Here is a 19,521-nt window from a genome sequence, read left to right as displayed (position 1 = left end):
TTTTAATGTCTGAATTAAAGGCTAGCATAAAATCTCCCTCACAATTTCCTGCTAATAACCACTCCACGTTTATTGTATTCTTTTATTATATGTGGCTTGACTTTTTAAATGTTTAATAATTTGTTTTCTCTGCAATTCCAAATGGGTGACGGGCACTGAGGTGGACACTTGATGGGATGAGCACTGGGTGTTTTTCTGTATGTTGGTAAATTGAACACCAATAAAAATTAATTAAAAAAAAAAAAGAACAGAGAGAGGATGTCCCCCTCAAATGATACCGAGTCCCATCCCTCCTATTTCCTCCTACTGGGAGTTCCAGGCCTTGAAGAGATGCACATCTGGATTAGGTTTCCTTTTTGTTTTGTGTATTTGATTGCCCTTGTGGGAAACATCATTATCCTGTTTGTGATCAAGAATGAACACAGTCTTCATCAGCCTATGTTTTACTTCTTGGCCATGTTAGCCTCCATCGATCTGGGTCTATTGACATCCACTATCTCCAAAATGTTGGGCATATTCTGGTTTAATTTAAAAGAGATTAGTTCATCAGGGAAATACAAATCAAAACCACAATGAGATACCACCTCACACCAGTGAGAATGGGGAAAATTAACAAGGCAGGAAACCACAAATGTTGGAGAGGATGCGGAGAAAAGGGAATCCTCTTACACTGTTGGTGGGACTGTGAACTGGTGCAGCCACTCTGGAAAACTGTGTGGAGGTTCCTCAAAGAATTAAAAATAGACCTGCCCTACGACCCAGCAATTGCACTGTTGGGGATTTACCCCAAAGATTCAGATGCAATGAAATGTCGGGACACCTGCACCCCGATGTTTCTAGCAGCAATGGCCACAATAGCCAAACTGTGGAAGTAGCCTCGGTGTCCATCGAAAGATGAATGGATAAAGAAGATGTGGTCTATGTATACAATGGAATATTACTCAGCAATTAGAAACGACAAATACCCACCATTTGCTTCAACGTGGATGGAACTGGAGGGTATTATGCTGAGTGAAATAAGTCAATCGGAGAAGGACAAACAGTGTATGTTCTCATTCATTTGGGGAATATGAATAATAGTGAAAGGGAATATAAAGGAAGGGAAAAGAAATGTTGGGAAATATCAGGAAGGGAGACAGAACATAAAGACTCCTAACTCGGGGAAACGAACTAGGGGTGGTGGAAGGGGAGGAGGGCGGGTGTTGGAGGGGAATGGGTGACGGGCACTGAGGTGGACACTTGACGGGATGAGCACTGGGTGTTTTTCTGTATGTTGGTAAATTGAACACCAATAAAAGTTAATTTAAAAAAAATAAAATAAAAGAGATTAGTTTTGGATCCCTGGGTGGCACAGCAGTTTGGTGCCTGCCTTTGGCCCAGGGCACGATCCTGGAGACCCGGGATCGAATCCCACATCGGGTTCCCAGTGCACGGAGCCTGCTTCTCTCTCCGCCTGTGTCTCTGCCTCTCTCTCTCTCTCTCTCTCTCTCTCTCTCTCTCTGTGACTATCATAAATAAATATAAAAAATAAATAATAAAAAAAATAAAATAAAAGAGATTAGTTTTGATGGCTGTGTCACCCAGATGTTCTTTATTCATATATTCACTGCCATGGAGACTGTTGTATTGGTGGCCATGGCCTTTGACCGCCCTGTTACCATCTGCAATCCTCTGAGATACAGCCTGATTCTCACTAACAGGATGATTTTTCTCATCCTTGTTGTGGTGTTTGGTGTCAATTTCATTTTGGTTATCCCTCTGGTGTTTCTCATTTTGAGGATTCCCTTCTGTGGACACCGTATAATCCCACATACATACTGTGAGCACATGGGAATTGCTCGGCTGGCCTGTGCCAGTATAAAAGTAAATATGATATTTGGATTATTTCTTGTATCAGTGGTGTTTGTTGATGTTGTTCTGATTGTCATTTCCTATGTGAAAATACTCCGAGCTGTCTTCTGCCTTTCTTCTCAGGATGCCAGACTCAAGGCACTTAATACATGTGGCTCCCATATCTGTATTATTCTAGCCTTCTTCACTCCAGCTTTTTTCTCTGTTTTGACCCATCGTTTTGGCAGGGATGTTCCCATATACATATACATTCGCATTCTCCTGGCCAATCTATATGTTGTTGTTCTAACTGCCCTCAATCCTCTCATCTACGGAGTAAGGACAAAGCAAATTCGGGAAAGGGTTTCAAGTATCTTTTGGAAAAAAGACTGATATTAGCTCAGATATATTCATTTAAATCTAGGGAAAGACATTGTGTTTTTCAACTGAAGAATCTCACAACAGAAAAAAAAAATTCAGACCTTACTATTATTTCATTGAGAATTTCTCTAGGTATACCATCTAGAACATATAATAAGATTAATGCCACAGCAATCACTGTAAAAATATATGGAATACCTAAAAGTTTTGGACACTTAGTTACGAGATTTTATTACTTTCCTGTATAACCTTTACAGAGCAGGTCTTGTATTTCTACAATATATTTTCTACTATATGGAATGAAACACTTTTTATTTGCAAATAGTTAACTCTGTTGGCCACATTACTATATATATATATAATTATATATATATAAAATCTCCTATATATATATATATATATGTATATATATATATATATATATACATATATCTACATCAAGGACTACAGGTATTTAATACTTGTGACAGATTCTTTCATTCCTTTCTTAATTGCTTAATTGTTTTTATCCATAATTGTATTGATACTATATTATATGCCAGACACTGACATCATAAAATATAAAAATAAAAATACACATTACATTTCAAGGTCTTATAGGAGGAAGAATTTGGAGAAATTTACCCTGTGACTCACTCTGTGTGCAATCTTCCCAGGTTCATCAAGTCTATGCAGATCTCCAATAAGTGTCTTACTGTTCAAAGTGAACCAGTAAGTCTTTAGATGTATGTATATGCAATATTGTAAAATTTATATAATATAAATATATCTCTATCTCTGTTGTTAAATGGGAACTTCATAGAGGCATCAGTATGATAAAGAATTTAAGATGCTCAGGAATTAACACCTCTAAGTGAGTGAATTTCTGGATACATCAATTACATTCTCGAAGGTTGAATCTAATGCCCTAGATAGTAGTTACTCTCTGATTCACAAACTTTAGTTATTTTCATTTATCATTTATTAAGTACCTTGTCCAGAACTTTTTAATTTGCACTTCTTCCTTGTGTCTTATCAGATAAGCCTGAGCATCCTACCCATATTTTATAGTTTTTGATCAATGATATGTATTTGGCCAATGTTTACTTCATGACATCTTGCAACTCATATAGTAGGTGCTTTAATTGTTTACTTAAAAAAATTATCTTCCAAAGGTACATGAAAATGTGCTCAGCTTAACTAATCAGGGAAATGCACATCAGGACTACAGTGAAATAGGGGTGCCTGGGCGGCTCAGTCAGTTAAGCATCTGACTCTTGGTTTTGGCTAAGGTTATAATTTCATGGGTGGTGGGATCGAGCCCCAAGACACACTCCATGCTCAGTGAGTGGTCTGTGGGTGGATTCTCTCCCTCTACCTCTCTCATACTCATTTTCTTTCTCTGTCTCTCTCAAATAAATAAGATCTAGAAAAAACTACAGTAAGATATCACCTCAACTGTTAGAATAATTATTATTTTAAAAAGACAAGAAATAACAATTATTGGTGAAGGTATGGGAAAAAAATGAACCCTTTTGCTCTGTTGGTAAGCAATGTAACTTGGTGCAGCTTCTAAGGAGAACAGTATGGAGTTTCATCAAGAAATTAAAAATAGAACTACCGTGTGATCCAGAAATTCCACTTCTTGGTATTTATCTGAAGGAAAGGAAAACACTAACTGGAAAAGATATCTTCATCCTCGTGTTTGTTTCGACATTACTGACAATAGCTAAGATATGTAGAAATCTAAATGTCCATCCATGAATGAGTAGATAAAGAAAATGTACACACACACACACACACACACACACACACACAAGTACAAATATTATTCGGCCATAAAAAAAGAAGAAAATCTTGTCATTTGTGGCAATACAGATGGACCTTGACAGCATCATGCTGAGTGAAGTAAGTTAAAGAAAGATAAATACTGCATGATCTCACTTATATGTAGAATCTAAGAAACAAACAACAAAACAAAAAGAACTCATAGATCCAGAGAACAGACTGTTGGATGCCAGAGGTGGGGGAGTGAGCAAAATGGGAGAATAATACGTTATAGGGATGCAATGTACAGTATAGGGACTATAGTTAATAGCATTGTATTATATATTTGAAAAGTGCTAAAAGAGTAGATCTTAAAAGTTTCCATCACAAGAAAAAAAGTATAACCATGTGATGAATGTTACCTAAATTTATTGTGGCATCACTTCACAATATGCTCAAATATTGAATCATTATGTTGTTCACCTGAAGCTAATAAAATTTACATGTCAATTATATCTCAATAAAAAATTTAAAAGATATTAACAAAAACTTATCAAGTACAATATACACATAGTAAAATGAAAGAATCTTACACATATCATTTGATATATTGATATGCCATTGATATTACATTTGTAATGTTATTGTGATATGGATTTTTATGAATGCACAAACTATGTATGGTCCTATACTTTGGAATACCATTCTTGAAAGTTTCTAAGTTCCTTTCCAGTGGTTGGAACTAGCAACCATTCCCCAAACTCAAAGTATCCCTCTTAAGCTCCTTCTCTGTTTTTCCACTTTAAGAGACTCCCTTTTGGGCCACTCCTCAGCCTAATGTTCTGCATTTGTGATGTTGAACAAATGCCCAAAGAGCTCTAGGGGTAATGCCTATAGTTTCCCAAGGCCTTCTAAATAGTCCCTATTCTAGCATGGTGGCTTGTTTCACTGAGTAGTACAGTATTTATTTCATGGATTGCTAAGGGCCAGTTTACCAAAATGGTGCTGGCATGCTGATTCAAATTGTATATGTGGTCAGAAGACCCCTATAAAGTATTTGCTGAACACTTGTACACCTTGTGGGCAGCCCAGAAGCTATGTAATTACTGCTCAGATGAAAATACATGGCACTACCAACAATCTAGAAGAAGACTTTATGCCCTTACCAGTGAATAATTTCCAGAGTACATCATTTTTTTATATCTAGTACTATAGATTGGATGGTTTATGACTTTAATATTAATATTAGTATTAATTAAATCATATGATATATGTCTTTTGTGATGCCTTACTTCACTCAAAATTATATCTGTGAGATTAACTCATGTGACTGCATTTAACTGTAACTTATTACTTTTTATTATTGCATAGTATTACATTTTATAAATGTGGCAAATTTAATTATTATTTCTGGATGGACATTTGAGTTTTATCTCATTTTGACTATTTTGAATAAAGTTATGTGTATTTATTTGTTTGAGAGACACTTCCCATTGGTAATCATTCGTGTGTATGATTGCTGAGTGACTGAGAGGGTATGTTTTTATCTTTATTAGAAAGCTCCAACAGTTTTCTGAAATTATATGTATAATGTTACATTTTCATCAGTTATATAGAAGCCAGTTGCTGCACATCCTCATCAACACTATTGGTTTTGTATGTGTGTTGGTGCGAGGGTGGATAGGTATATTTATTTTTTGCCATTATTTGTTAGCATCATGTAATGTTATTGTGATGTGGCTTCAATATACATTACCTTACCATTAATGATGTTGTAAAAACTATAACTATTGGCCATTCTCTTTAGTTCTCTTTAGTGGAATACTATTTTATTTAAAGTCTTTAGAATTGTGTTATCTTTTCCTTAGGAAGTGGTACACGTTCTTTTTATAGTCTGTGAATAATTCCTTTCTCAGATATATATCCTGAAAATATCTGCTCCCACTAGATGAATTGGCTTTCCACTCTCTACAATGTGTTTTTGGAGGAATACTAGTTCTCATGTTCAATAAAAATCAAATTTATTAATATTTTACATTAAATTATTGATCTTTGTGTCCTTTTGAAGAAATCTTTGTTGAACTCAGTAACACAAAGACACTCTTTCATGTTACCTTTAATATTCTTTTTTTAAGTTTTTATTTAAATTCCGACTGGTTAACATGAAGCATAATATTAACTTCAGGTGTCCAATTTAGTGATTCAACATTTCCATACAATATCCAATACTCTTCATCAGTAAGTTCACATCTTTTGAAAATAAGTATACATATTTCTTATTTTGATGAAGTTCTTACAGTCCCAATAGGAACTTTGTAGGTCAGGTGATCAGTGGATCTCCTAATCATCTTGTGGTTATTTCCCCCCATTCCAGAATGTATAATTGGAATAAATATACTCAGCAATTGCCATAATCCCTCTTGCTCCATGAAGGTCAGTCTTTTCTGTACAAGGCTTCAACTGATTGGGTAAGGCCCACACATATTATGAAGGTCCCAGTTTTTGCTATGTGACCAGTAAGTTTAAAAAAAAAAAATTTCATTAAACTTGTGTGTTGGCTTGGGTGAAACAAAGGTATCTTTCCACATTTTTAGTGGTTCACAACAAAGATGAAGTTCATTGTACAACTGAGAAAAGGTCCTAGGAGTTGTGCCTGAATTTTTTTTATCTTTCTGTTTACCTGTTCTATTTCTTGTTCCTGCTATATTTTACTTTGACCTTACTTAAAGCCTAAATGAGTATACCCTGTGAAGACCCATGAATCAAATATTTAACTCTATGTAGTTGCTGTAGTTGTTATTTTAAGACTTATAAAAATGGAGTACACAATGCTGTCTATGCTATTTTATTGATTATTTTCTTCCCTGTGGTTACATGATTAAGGAAGTCAACTGTGCCAAGGGAGAAATAAAATTGATATTTGATGTCTTTAATTGTTGCTCCTGGAACCCACACTCTACAGCTTGTCTAATCAGTCTCATAGCTATGATGGTTCTTGGAAGCTCAGTACTCCACCATAATCAGTGAACTCTGTAAAGAGACTAATAGATAGTACTCCAAAAAAAAAATAGTACTTGAGTTGCACTAAGACTTTATCCTTGGATCCGAATTTTAGTATGGTTTACATAAATAAGTGACCTGTATTTATTTAACGATAATATTTAGTTAGTCTAGGAACAATTATCTGTTATGTCAATTTATCTCTAATTTGATACTGCACATAAATGAGGAAACATTGTGTTTAACATCATATACTGTAAATAATTTACTCTAAAAAAGCTTAACAACTCTTGCCTCTTTTATGGATGAAAAGGAAAAAGATTTGAAGACTCTTTCCAAATCAGGTGTTTGTAGTCAAACTTCCTTAAAAAGGAAGATCATCACTACCTGCTCTCGGATCTGCTTGGTTCTCACCCCATAAATATGGGGTTAAGAGCAGGAGGGATGATTACATATAAATTAGCCAAGAGGATGTGGATGTAACGTGGAATATTGTGGCCAAATCGATGAGTCATAAAGGAGAAAAATGGTGGAGTGAAAAAAGCTAAGATGACACATCCATGGGAACCACAGGTATTAAGAGCTTTGAGCCTAGCCTCCCAGGAAGGGAGTCTGAAGACAGCATGTAGAATCTTCACATAGGAGAGAGCAATCAAAACAACATCCAAAAGTATCATAGAGATGAGGATTAATCCAAACAATACATTGACCTTTATGCTGACACAGGCCAGGCGGGCAATGCCCATGTGCTCACAATAGGAATGAGGTATAATATTATTCCCACAGAATGAAAGCCTTAGAAGGAGAAACACAAGTGGAAGCACCAAAGCAAAATTTTTCAGCATTCCTACTCCAGCAATAATACAAATAGTTCTGTTGGTGAGGATTGTGTTGTATCGAAGAGGGTGGCAAATGGCAACATAGCGATCAAAGCATGAATGTTTCAAAGCCTGTAAACAGGTGTATGAAGAACATTTGAGCTAAGCATCCCCCAAAGTCAATCTCACTGAAGCGAACCAGAAAATGCTCAGCATTTTGGGAATGGTGGCAGTGGAGAGGCCCAGGTCAGTGAGAGCCAACATGGCCAATAAGTAGAACATGGGTTGGTGAAGGCTGTGCTCAGTCTGAATCACAAAAAGGATGATGACATTCCCCAGGAGGGCAATCAGATACACCGTACCAAATGGGATACCAAGCCAGAACTGCATATTTTCCAGTCCTGGGATTCCCAACAGCAGGAAGGATGAGGGGTGAATACATGAGGTATTGGCTGGAGACATACTGGCAAAGGATTCTAATTGTTACACTCTCCTCACTTGAAGGAATCTTTAGTTCTGTATGAGGCTTCCCAATGCTTCATCAATACTGCTAATGCTGAATAAAAACAAAAAAAAATGTAAGTACTACATTTCCTCTAGGAATACAGATCATGTTTTCCCTCATACATCTTTTCCTCTTTACTTTCTTTTTTTCCCAACCATCTCGTTTTATTTCAATTAATTAACTAATTAAGTAATTAATTAATTGTTTCAGAGGTAAAGTTTAGTAATTTGTCAGTTGCATATAACACTCAGTGCTCATTCCATCAAATGCCCTCCTTAATCCCCATCACCCAGTTACCCCATCACCCCCACCTACCTCCCCTCCAGCAACCCTGTTTGTTTCCTAGAGTTAAGTCTCTTGTGGCTTACCTCTCTCTCTGATTTTTTTTTATTGGATTTCAATTTGCCAGCATATAGCATATCACCCAGTGCTCATCCCATCAAGTGCCCCCGAGTGCCCACCACCCAGTCACCCCAACCCCCCTGCCCACCTCCCTTTTCACACCCCTTGTTCATTTCCCAGAGTTAAGAGTCTTTCATGTTCTGTCATCCTCACTGATATTTTCATTTTATCTCCTCTCCTTTTTATTCCCTTTCACTATTTTTTATATTCTCCAAATGAATGAGACCATATGTTTGTCCTTCTCTGATTGACTTATTTACCTCAGCATAATACCCTCCAGTTCCATCCATGTCGAAGCAAATGGTGGGTATTTGTCATTTCTAATGGCTGAGTAATATTCCATTGTATACACATACCACATCTTCTTTATTCATTCCTCTTTACTTTCATTGATACATACATATGACAAATGAAGGAGAATATTGCTTAAGAAATGACGGAAATCCCTGGGTGGCGCCGTGGTTTAGCACCTGCCTTTAGCTCAGGGAGTGATCTCGGGATCCTGGGATCGAGTCCTGCATCAGGCTCCCTATGGGGAGCCTGCTTCTCCCTCTGCTTCTTCCTCTGCCTATGTCTCTGCCTCTCTGTGTGCGTGTCTCTCATAAATAAATAAAGTCTTTAAAAACCAATGAATGGTTATTTAGATATTGTATGAGATCATCTAAATTAATTTTAGTGAGAACAATGACTAAGCCATTTGATATAAGATTCTATATTAGACTCTAACTTTTAGAAAATATTTATAGATTGGGAAAAGATATACACATTGATATCCCACTGATAAAATAATATAATCTATGAGCACTGACAATATTGTAGGTTTCAGAAGCATTTTTTAAGATCATCTATTTAAAAACAAACAAAAAGCAGAAATAGGCCCATAAATACAGAGAACAAACTGATAGTTGCCAGAGGGCAGGGGTATGGGAAAACGGACAAAATGAATGAAGGGTAGTAGGAGATACAGGCTTCCAGTTATGGAATTAACAGAGATAAAAGGTACAGCACAGGGAATATAGTCAATGGTAATGTAATAGCATTGTATGGTGACAAATGGTACTTACACTTGTGGTAAGCACAGCATAATGTATAAATGTGTCAAATCACTATGCTGAACATCTGAAACTAATGTAACATTGGGCATCAACAATACTTCAATAAAATAATAATAATAAAGTTAAAGAACATTTAACTACAAATATGAATCCAATATATTCCTCTGTGCATTTCCACTTACAACTATGGACTTTTATTTCTGATACTTAATATGGCTTGTCTTTCTTTTTCAACTTGTTTGTAGATAATTCTCATCAAAATCTCAGCATATCTTTTGCTTTTTCTAAATTAATGTTACTTTTGTCATTAAGGGATGAAGACATTTGCTTCCTTATTTAAAACAAAGACCTTGCTTGATGAGGCCACAGAGTTCACAAAATTCAATTAAACATAATTAATCTTAGATATAAAACCTTTATTAAAATATTGACTGAGGCTTAAAGCACTGACTGAACCATTCAGGCTCCTCATTTATGTACCTTATTCCTCATAGCAGACAAGTTGGGTTTACTTCACTTCTAAATAACCCATACTATTTCCAAGTTTGTCCCAAAGTGGGAATTCATCAATATTGTCATTGCTATTAGAAGGCAGAGAAGAAGTACAGAAATAATAGTGTTATATAAGCATTTAACACTATTTGAATTTCACAAAGAAATTTCAGACAAATTATACCACTTGCTACTCACATCAGCCACGTGGGGACAACAGGACAGATTCTGGCTCTTGAATCAGTAGATTTCTTTTATGTCTGGATCACAGGAACACATCTCCATCCTCAAAACAACTGCTTGGTTGCAGTCACCACCCTCTGATCTCCTCGTATTCCTAGAGTTCTACTCAAATTCATGTATTAATGGGATTTTCATATTGTCTCAAGCATTTAGCCCTTTATTGGGCTTCTTGAATTACTTACCCTCACAGTCAGCATTCCAAATTTCCTGCCACCTTCTTCTTCTTCATTCTCTACTACTTCTTGCATATTTTACTAATATACTTTCTCTAAATTTACATTTCTAAAAAATGAGAACCAAAGATAAATGTGTTCTTAATTATAATCAATAAAGAATAGCTCTTTGAAGAGGATGAAAATAGCATTAATATGAGACATGACCTCTTCCTACAAGCCAAGGAAGTTTGAGCATTGCACAATATACTATGTACTTGAGATTGCGGACAATCAAGGTCAATTTTAAGAATAAAAGAGGACCTGAACCTGTGAGTATGCTGAGAAAGATGAAATCTCTAAAAGTGGAAATGTTTAGGAGAGATCCTCCAGACAGGTGTGAGGAAAGGGAGGAGGAACAAGTATCATCCTCCAGTTAATCCTCCACATCTTACCTAAGTTATCCACTCTCAAAAAGGCCATCACTGAATTAAGTGTATTAGCTGGTAAGAATCTCTTCTAAGACCCTCTTATTCTACTACACAGCTTTCTGTCTATCTACTTTATCAACGTCTGAGTTCCCATTTAATTGTAAGCTTATGCAGGTTGCAGAGGAGGCCAGAGAGCACTTTGGTCATCATTATTTCTCTAGCATAACATCTGGCAGATAGCTGCCACTCAAAACATTTTTGAATGGAAGACTGGATAAGCAAGTAATTGTTAATTCTAACTCCTTGTCAAAAGTCATAATGTTAGAAGGACGAGAACAGAAAACACTGTGTATGTGGCAGTTAAGGATAGAGAAATGAGATTCAAAACCATGATCCTTATCAGGAAACTACGAATATATAAAATAACTTCTTGATTAGAGGCTTTCCTGACAAGGGGTCTATTAATGGGCCTCCGGTATAGCAAAGAGAGAATACAAGGCAGATACTGTAGGAATACTTAGCAAAAGCAGGTGGTATGACAATCAAAAATAGGCAATAACATATGAATGATAACTTTATTTTGTATATCTTATTCTTCACATGGAAACTCTTGGCTATTGTGGTGCTCAATGGCATTAACTGATATCAATATAAAAGTTTCATAGTGGTGCATTTTGCAAAATCTGAGCTATTCAGTCTTTTACAATGCCAAGTGTTTTCACATAAAATCATTATTTTGTCTAACCTAGAGTGCCTAACTAAATCGAATTTTTCAAGGGCCAAAAGGATGAGGCAAGAGAAATTTGTAATCAAAGCCTTAGTATTGCAAGTGAATTTAAGAGACCTCAAGAAAAGAGACTAGGACAGGAGGTGGAAAAGGAATGACTGAAAGACAACATCATTCTGCATGCCACCTATCCCGGAGATGCTTATGCCATCTATCCAGGTCTTTATCCATGTGTAGAATAAACAATAAAAACTCAAGAACTATGATAAAACCAAAAACACATTCTATTGGGTATTCTGCAGTGCTGAGTAAAGGGAGAGCCTTCCCTGAGATAAGAATTGTTCATTTGCAAACCACGGAGCAGGACTAGTTTAGGAGCAACTACCATGTGCCAGATTCATATCAACACAAATGAGATCCACCCTCCTAATCCAGACCAAATAGGCAGATAGATATCTAAATAAATACATACATGTTCATGATGTGGGGGATGGAAAGAAGTTCATCTTATTTTCTTTTAGATCATCTTATTTTTACCAAACTAGGCCCTAGTATTAGGAAAATAGTAAAAGATAGATAGACTGGAAGAGTCAGTGAGTAATGACTGAATTTTGCCATTAGGAAAGTGATATCTTTAAATGAACATCATTTTTTCAAATGTTTTGTATTTTTATCCACAGCTTATATATGTAATGCTAAAATTGCTTGATAATAGGGAAGACTAAAATAAGAGTGAATATATATATATATATATATATATATATATATATATATATATAAACATCTAAACCTGTGGCCATATAATATGCACAGATCAGAATAAAAAATAGAAAATGTATTGAAAAAAATTGAGAATATCATTTTTATATTAAATACAAAAGAAATTCTGAAATAAGCAATCACATAATAAAGTTAAGTAGAATTAGGCTGAAAGAGCTTTAGAAATGGGAGGGAAAGGAAGAGAGATAGAGAAGAGGAAAGACGGAACAGAGAGATTGGGAGAGAGAGGAAAATGAGGCAAGATGGGACAGAATGGGAAAGAGAAAACAGGTGAGAGAAAGGTCATAATACCTCCACAACATAAGCTTTTTGCTTAGTTTATTCCTTATCATTAAGGTAGTTATGCTTGTTGTGAAAAAAAATTGTAAAACACTAAAATATGCAAAATTACCTGAAATTCTACCAATTAGAAATTCCATGTAAAATATTTTGGTTTATGGCTTAAAATTAATATTTATATCATATATAACTATATATCATAAATTTAATGAGGGGATTAGATCAATAAACCCAAGCCCAAATCTTCCTAACCTATATGTTTAAATACACATAGCAGCCAAGCATATATCCAACTTACCAGCTTCAGGAAAAGCCAATATTGAAAGAATCTACAATCCTGACCAATATCTGCTCCAAGTATGTCTTAGCACCATAACTTGGGTTCAAGGAGAAAAGTTTATACTGATATTGAAAATCTTCTAACAGAGTAGCTGATCTTCTGGGGCCACACCAGAGAGAACATGAACAACAATGAATTCACAAGTTCTCAACACAGGTTTATGGGTAGAAAAAAAGCACAGGGGCAACAGAATCTCTTGGGACTTTCAAGTTTCTTCTCTTAGATTCCCAACTTGAAAGAATTTCTCATTCTCTACAATCCACTCTCTCTAATTATTCTCTTCCCATTAGCCCCACAAGAATGATATCTAAGCCAGCCTGTAATTTTTCCACCTCATTACCCATGGCTGTTCTACACTCTAATGATTGTACCACTTTTTTCCAGCAAATATCATTTACTTAATTTAGAAGTCAAGTTAGCCACTGAGCACTTATTTAAAATTAAGTATGTGATCAATAATATCTTGCATCCATAAATCTTTTCCCCAAGAAGTTTAAATTCTGGTTGCATAGTTAATACTAACCACATATGACTATACAAATAACTAAGTTTTAACATATATGGGGCATTTTAGAATTACAGAAATTCAAGGAACTGATGAGTTTTCTAGGCTTCCTAACTCAATTTCCTTTAGAGGAGGCTTTGAAAGTGGCACAATAAAAACTGCAAAGCAAAGTAGCAACATATATCATTTGAGGACATCACAGAAAGATTATGTACTGTGTTTAGCCTGGATAAGTATAAAATCATGAAAGACTGGCTCTCTTCTGAGAAAGAAGAAAGCTATATTAGGGATCCCTGGGTGGCGCAGCGGTTTAGCACCTGCCTTCGGCCCAGGGCGTGATCCTGGAGACCCGGAATCGAATCCCACGTCGGGCTCCCGGTGCATGGAGCCTGCTTCTCCCTCTGCCTATGTCTCTGCCTCTCTCTCTCTCTCTCTCTTTCTCTCTCTCTCTCTCTCTGTGACTATCATTAAAAAAAGCAGCTCTAATATCTGTCAGCTGATAGCTATCCAGACACCAATATCTTGACCATGATGATGTCCAGTTAATATAAACAATTTCACTAAGTATGAGCATCAGGCAAGGTCACTTTGTGTTTGTGCTGATGGAGTGTAACAAAAACTCTTCTTTTGGGGATCCCTGGGTGGCTCAGCAGTTTAGCACTTGCCTTTTGCCCAGGGCATGATCCTGGAGTCCCAGGATCCAGTCCCACATCAGGCTCCCTGCATGGAGCCTGCTTCTCCCTCTGCCTGTGTCTCTGCCCGCCCCGCCCCCTCTCTGTGTCTCTCATGAATAAATAAATCTTTAAAAAACAACAACAACAACAACAACAACAACACTCTTCTTTCTGTAAGTATGTCTGAGCAGAGACAAAAGATACAGTTAAAAAAAAAGTTTTCTCCTAGCTAATGTGAGTGACTGTGGCTATTTTAATAAAATATATCTTGAGCCCCACTCCATTTCTCCTACTTTCTATTTAAAAGTTATTGATAACCTATAATAGAATTAGTCCTTTTTCTTAAAAGCATCTGCTTCTGAAAAATATCCCCTAAACAAGTACAAATCCAATATCAAGCTCTTCCTTGAACACTCTTACTGAGATCCCTAACATTTCACCACAGCATGTAGCGTCTCTTGTGCAACAGGTGGTAAACTCTCCTTTTTAAAAAACTATAATCATATTCCTGGTGACTGTTGGCTAGAGATCATTAATACTTCCTATGTATGAGAGTGTCAGCTGGTCCACGTGCTTCCAGTAATTGGCGTTCTTGGGGTTTTTTCATCTGAATAAGTTCTAGTGCTCCCTCATTGTATTTTAGTGTGCATTTCCCTGAAGTCCAGTGATGCCAAGCATTTTTCATGTATTTATTTACCATCCATATAATTTTCTTTGCTGAAGAGTCTGTTCAAATCATTTGTCCATATTTTAAATTGGGTTGTTTCCTTAATTTTGAGTTTTGAGAGTTCTTTATATATTCTGGATACAAGTCTTTCATGACATATGTGTTTTGCACATATTGTCTCCTACTCTATAATTTGCTTTTTCCTTCCCTAAATAGTAACTCTTTTTTATATAAATTTATTTTTTATTGGTGTTCAATTTGCCAACATATAGCATAACACCCAGTGCTCATCCCATCAAGTGCCCCCCTCAGTGCCTGTCACCCAGTCACCCCCATCCCCTGCCACCTCCCTTTCCACCCCCTTAGTTTGTTTCCCAGAGTTAGGAGTCTCTCATGTAACTCTTAAGGAGAAAAAAAATTTTATTTATTAAGTTTTTGTTTTAATTCCAGTATAGTTAACATTTAGTGTTATATTAGTTTCAGGTGTACAGTATAGTGTTTCAAAACTTCCATACATCACCTGGTACAATTCACAAATGCACTCCTTAATGCCCATCATCTATTCCATCCATCCTCCCCCACCTCCCTTCTGGTATCCATCAATTTGTTCTCTACAGTTAAGAGTCTGTTTCTTGGTTTCTCTCTCTCTCTCTCTCTCTCTCTCTGTGTGTGTGTGTGTGTCTCTCTCATGAATAAATAAATAAAATCTTTTAAAAAATTCTATATGTAGAAAATCCTAAAATTGCCACCAAAAACTACTATAACTGATAACTGAATTCAGTAAGATAGATTGGTAGGAAAGAAGTAATGTTTTCATTATTTTCAAATGATATAATACTATGCATAGAAAAGCCTTAAAGATTCCACTAAAAATCTACTATAACTGATAGCTGAATTCAGTAAGATAGCAAAATCAGCATACAAAAATCTGTTGCATTTCCATATACTAGTAATGAAGCAGCAGAAAGTGAAATTAAGAAAACAATTTCATTTTTAACTGCACCAAAAATGATAAAGTACATAGGAATACACCTAACCAAAAAATTTAAAGACCTATACTCTGAAAACTATGAAACACTGATGAAAGAAATTAAAGGTGACACAAAGAAATGAAAAAGCATTACATGCTCATGGATTGGAGGAACAAATATTGTTAAAATATCCATTTTTTTTTTCTCTTGCACTCTTGGTGGCTCAGGAAAAACAATTGCTCTAATTAATTTACCTTGTAAGTTTACTAGTAACTAGACATCCTGGTAAGGATAAGTCACTGCTATTGGTTTATATGAGTCTAATTTGACACTTCCGCCCTTGTAGTAACACTCTATTCTTGAAGTTTAAAAGATGCATGTGTATAGATGTAGGTAGATACATGTGTGTATATTTTTTCTACTTGGTTTATTTGTTGTTTATACTTACAGTTTTCATTCTCATTGGTACATAGTATTTCACTGTTTGAATATATCACACTTTATACATTCTAGTATTAATGTACATTTGAGCTGTCTCAATTGTTTATTGTTACATATAGTGCTTCTATGATCATTGATGTACATGTCTTTCAGTGAATTTATGTAATACTTTTATTGGGTATTATTTTAGGAGTGGAAGTTTGGGATCATGGCATATGCACATGACTAGTTTTCTGTGATTCTGCAATTTTCAAAACTTTTTTAAAGATTTTATTTATGAGAGAGAGAGAGAGAGAGAGAGAGAGAGACAGAGAGAGAAGCAGGCTCCATGCAGGGAACCCAACGTCGGACTTGATCCTGGGTCTCCAGGACTGGGCCCTGGGCTGAAGGCAAAACTAAACCTCTGAGCCACCCGGGCTGTCCCTAGTTTTCTAAATTGATTTTACCAATTTACCTTCTCACTAGCAATGTCTGAAGATTCTAGTTGCTCTGGATGCATACTGCTACTTAACTAATTTTAACCATTCTGGTCATCCATAGTAGACCTAGTTGGTAACTTCAAATGTATTTTCTTTATGTTTAAGGAAGTAGACCATCATTTTGTGTTCATTGGCATATCCTCCTTTATGAAATCCTATACAAGTCTTTTACTAATTTTTCTATGTGGTGATGTTCTTTTTCTTTTCTATCTATAGGAGTCCTCTATATATTCTGTAAAACAAGTCATCTGGTTTACCTACTTTCTCTGTTAATAGTGTCTTTGATGAAAGATACTCTTAATTTGAACATACACTGACTAGTCAATATGTTCCCAATATTGTTAATATATCTGTATGTATGTGTGTCTTATTTTAGGATCTTTCCTTATTGTAAGGTTCTGAAGATATTCTCTCTTTTTTTTCCTAGAGACTCCATTGTTTTTTCCTTTCAAGCTTACACCTACAATTCATTTGGGAAGGATGTTTGTGTGATAAATATCAAGATTCATTATTTTTTCATGACTCTCCAATCAATCCGGTATCTTTTATTAATACTATATTTTGTCATGGTAGTGCCATGTTATCTCTGCCATAATTCAAATAAATATGTATCTTGGGGTCTTTTTCTGGACTCTGTGCAACCTCATTGGACTGGTTTTCTACAATTGAGTCAAAAGCAAACTATTCAATTACTTTAGCTTTGCTATCGGTCTTTATCGCCTTTCAGCAGGTCTTGTGTTCTGTCAGAATAAATCTTCTAACTTTGTTCTTCAGGAAAAACTTAGTTAATCTTAGCTAAGCATATATATTTGGGCTCTTTCTTGTCCATGAGTGTGATATCATTCCAGATATTCTTGATTATGCTGAGGTAACACCCATCGTCTCCCAAATTTCAGTGTGTTAAACAATCAAAGGTTTAATTCTTGTTTAGATTACACAACCAATAGAGGTTTTGGGGGTGGGGAAAGATTCTATTGTAGTCACTCAAGGATCTATTCTGATGAAGGCACCAGAATTTTTGATAAAGCATATTAACAAAAGCCTTCAGGGTACACAAGAGTAGGGGGAGGGAAATGGAGAAGTACATAATCACTCTTAAATGCTTCCTCTCAGAATTGACATATGTCAGGTCACTGATTTAACTAGTCCCATGGCCAAGTGTAACTGCAAGAATTTGGACACATGTAATCCACTCATGTTCCTGGAAGAAAAAGAAAGCTGGAAATATCAGTAAACACCAGTCATGTCTAACCTAGATGTGCCAAGCAAATATTTTTAACCTTTATCCTCTTATTACTAAAAAAAAAATTTGTAAGCTAGATGTCCTTCCTCAAAGGAAGAGAGGCACCTGAGTGTCTCACTCAGTTAAGTCCCTAACTCTTGACTTTGGCTGAAGTCATGATCTCAGGGTCTTGAGATGGAGCCACACGTCTGGGGTCCTCACCCAATGGAAAGTCTACCAGAGATTTTCTCTCCTTCTCCCTCTGCCCCTTCCCACCACGTGCACCCCCTCCCTCTCTCTAAGGAAAGAAATCAAAATGAAACAAACAAAAAATAAAATCTCCTTTATGACTAGGTCAATAATTTTCCATATGACTATTTTAGAAATTGAAAAAAAGTCAAATACAGTTCTAGTTTCATGTGGCTATTTTTAATATATTAGCCCAGCTTCTGAATATTTACTTAATATTATTACAAAGCTTCTATAAAGTGCCTCCCAAATATAAATTAATATGTAATCCTATAGCATGATGATGTTCTTTGCCTTAGTAGCCTAACTGCTATCATTAGTTTCTTAGAATATTGGATGCTGTCTTTCCATCCATCTATCACCAACCAGCCACGTATCATTCAGCACATGCAGAAGTTAATAAATATTCACTTAATGAATGTATCTTTCATAATCATGTACCATTATTTCCTGCTCTATTTCATTTCTAAATGCATGCCTTCTATTTCTCTAGATGCCTGGGGCCAAAATATCAATCGTAGCTTTTTATGGACAAGTTTTTCATCTACAGTTTATTTATATGAAAATACAAATATTAAGTGATTACATCATAGGATCCACATAAGAAATAAGTGTCTTACTGTAAGTACATTATTTAGAACAGTAAATCATAGTAAGTTAAATAATGTCATTAGTATTTTAAGAATTCTGTCACCAAAATTACGTATAATCCTTGAACAAATTTCATTCTGTTGCTTTCATATTTCTTCTGGTGATTCAGAAACTAGTATAATTCTAAAACTACCTGACTTAAGAATCTATTCCTAACAGCTGAATTTTCAGATGAATAACTTAGCAATACTCAGCATCAAACTCTCACTTGAAAGCTTGTGAATATAGTAATGACTTTATAGGACTACCTTGATTATCAGATAGTATAAGTATAAGCACTTTGTAAAAGATGCAATACTTAAAAATTGTAATATTATCACCAATAAATTTATTATTATCTGTAAACTCAGTGGATTACAGAGAAAGGAATGTTCATATTCACCTTTGCTACTTCTATCTTTTAAAACGATAACCCCCTTCTAATGAGTGAATGGAGCAAATATGAACTGTAATTCTAGGGCTACCAATGGTTAAATGTCTT

At 35.6% G+C, this 19,521-nt stretch overlaps 1 protein-coding gene and 1 pseudogene across 1 annotated transcript; one reads left to right on the top strand and one right to left on the bottom strand.

Moving 5' to 3' along the window:
* Positions 1-258: 258 nt before the first annotated feature.
* Positions 259-2,223, top strand: LOC121476507 (olfactory receptor 52E4-like). Its single transcript, XM_041730571.1, has 2 exons — positions 259-541; positions 1,556-2,223. The coding sequence occupies exons 1-2, from the start codon at positions 259-261 to the stop codon at positions 2,221-2,223; spliced, it is 951 nt and encodes a 316-aa protein (XP_041586505.1).
* A 5,088-nt stretch (positions 2,224-7,311) lies between these two features.
* LOC121476545 lies at positions 7,312-8,237 on the bottom strand (annotated as a pseudogene).
* Between the last annotated feature and the right edge of the window lie 11,284 nt (positions 8,238-19,521).

Source organism: Vulpes lagopus, chromosome 15 (assembly GCF_018345385.1).
Source record: "Vulpes lagopus strain Blue_001 chromosome 15, ASM1834538v1, whole genome shotgun sequence".
NCBI lineage: Eukaryota > Metazoa > Chordata > Mammalia > Carnivora > Canidae > Vulpes > Vulpes lagopus.
This window is presented reverse-complemented; position numbering and strand designations above follow the sequence as displayed.

Excerpts from the sequence above, each read along its gene's own strand:
- LOC121476507 (XM_041730571.1), top strand. The coding sequence starts at position 259 with ATGTCCCCCTCAAATGATACCGAGTCCCATCCCTCCTATTTCCTCCTA. Across the intron at positions 542-1,555 it reads GTTTAATTTAAAAGAGATTA|AGATTAGTTTTGATGGCTGT; the intron begins GTTCATCAGGGA and ends ATAAAATAAAAG.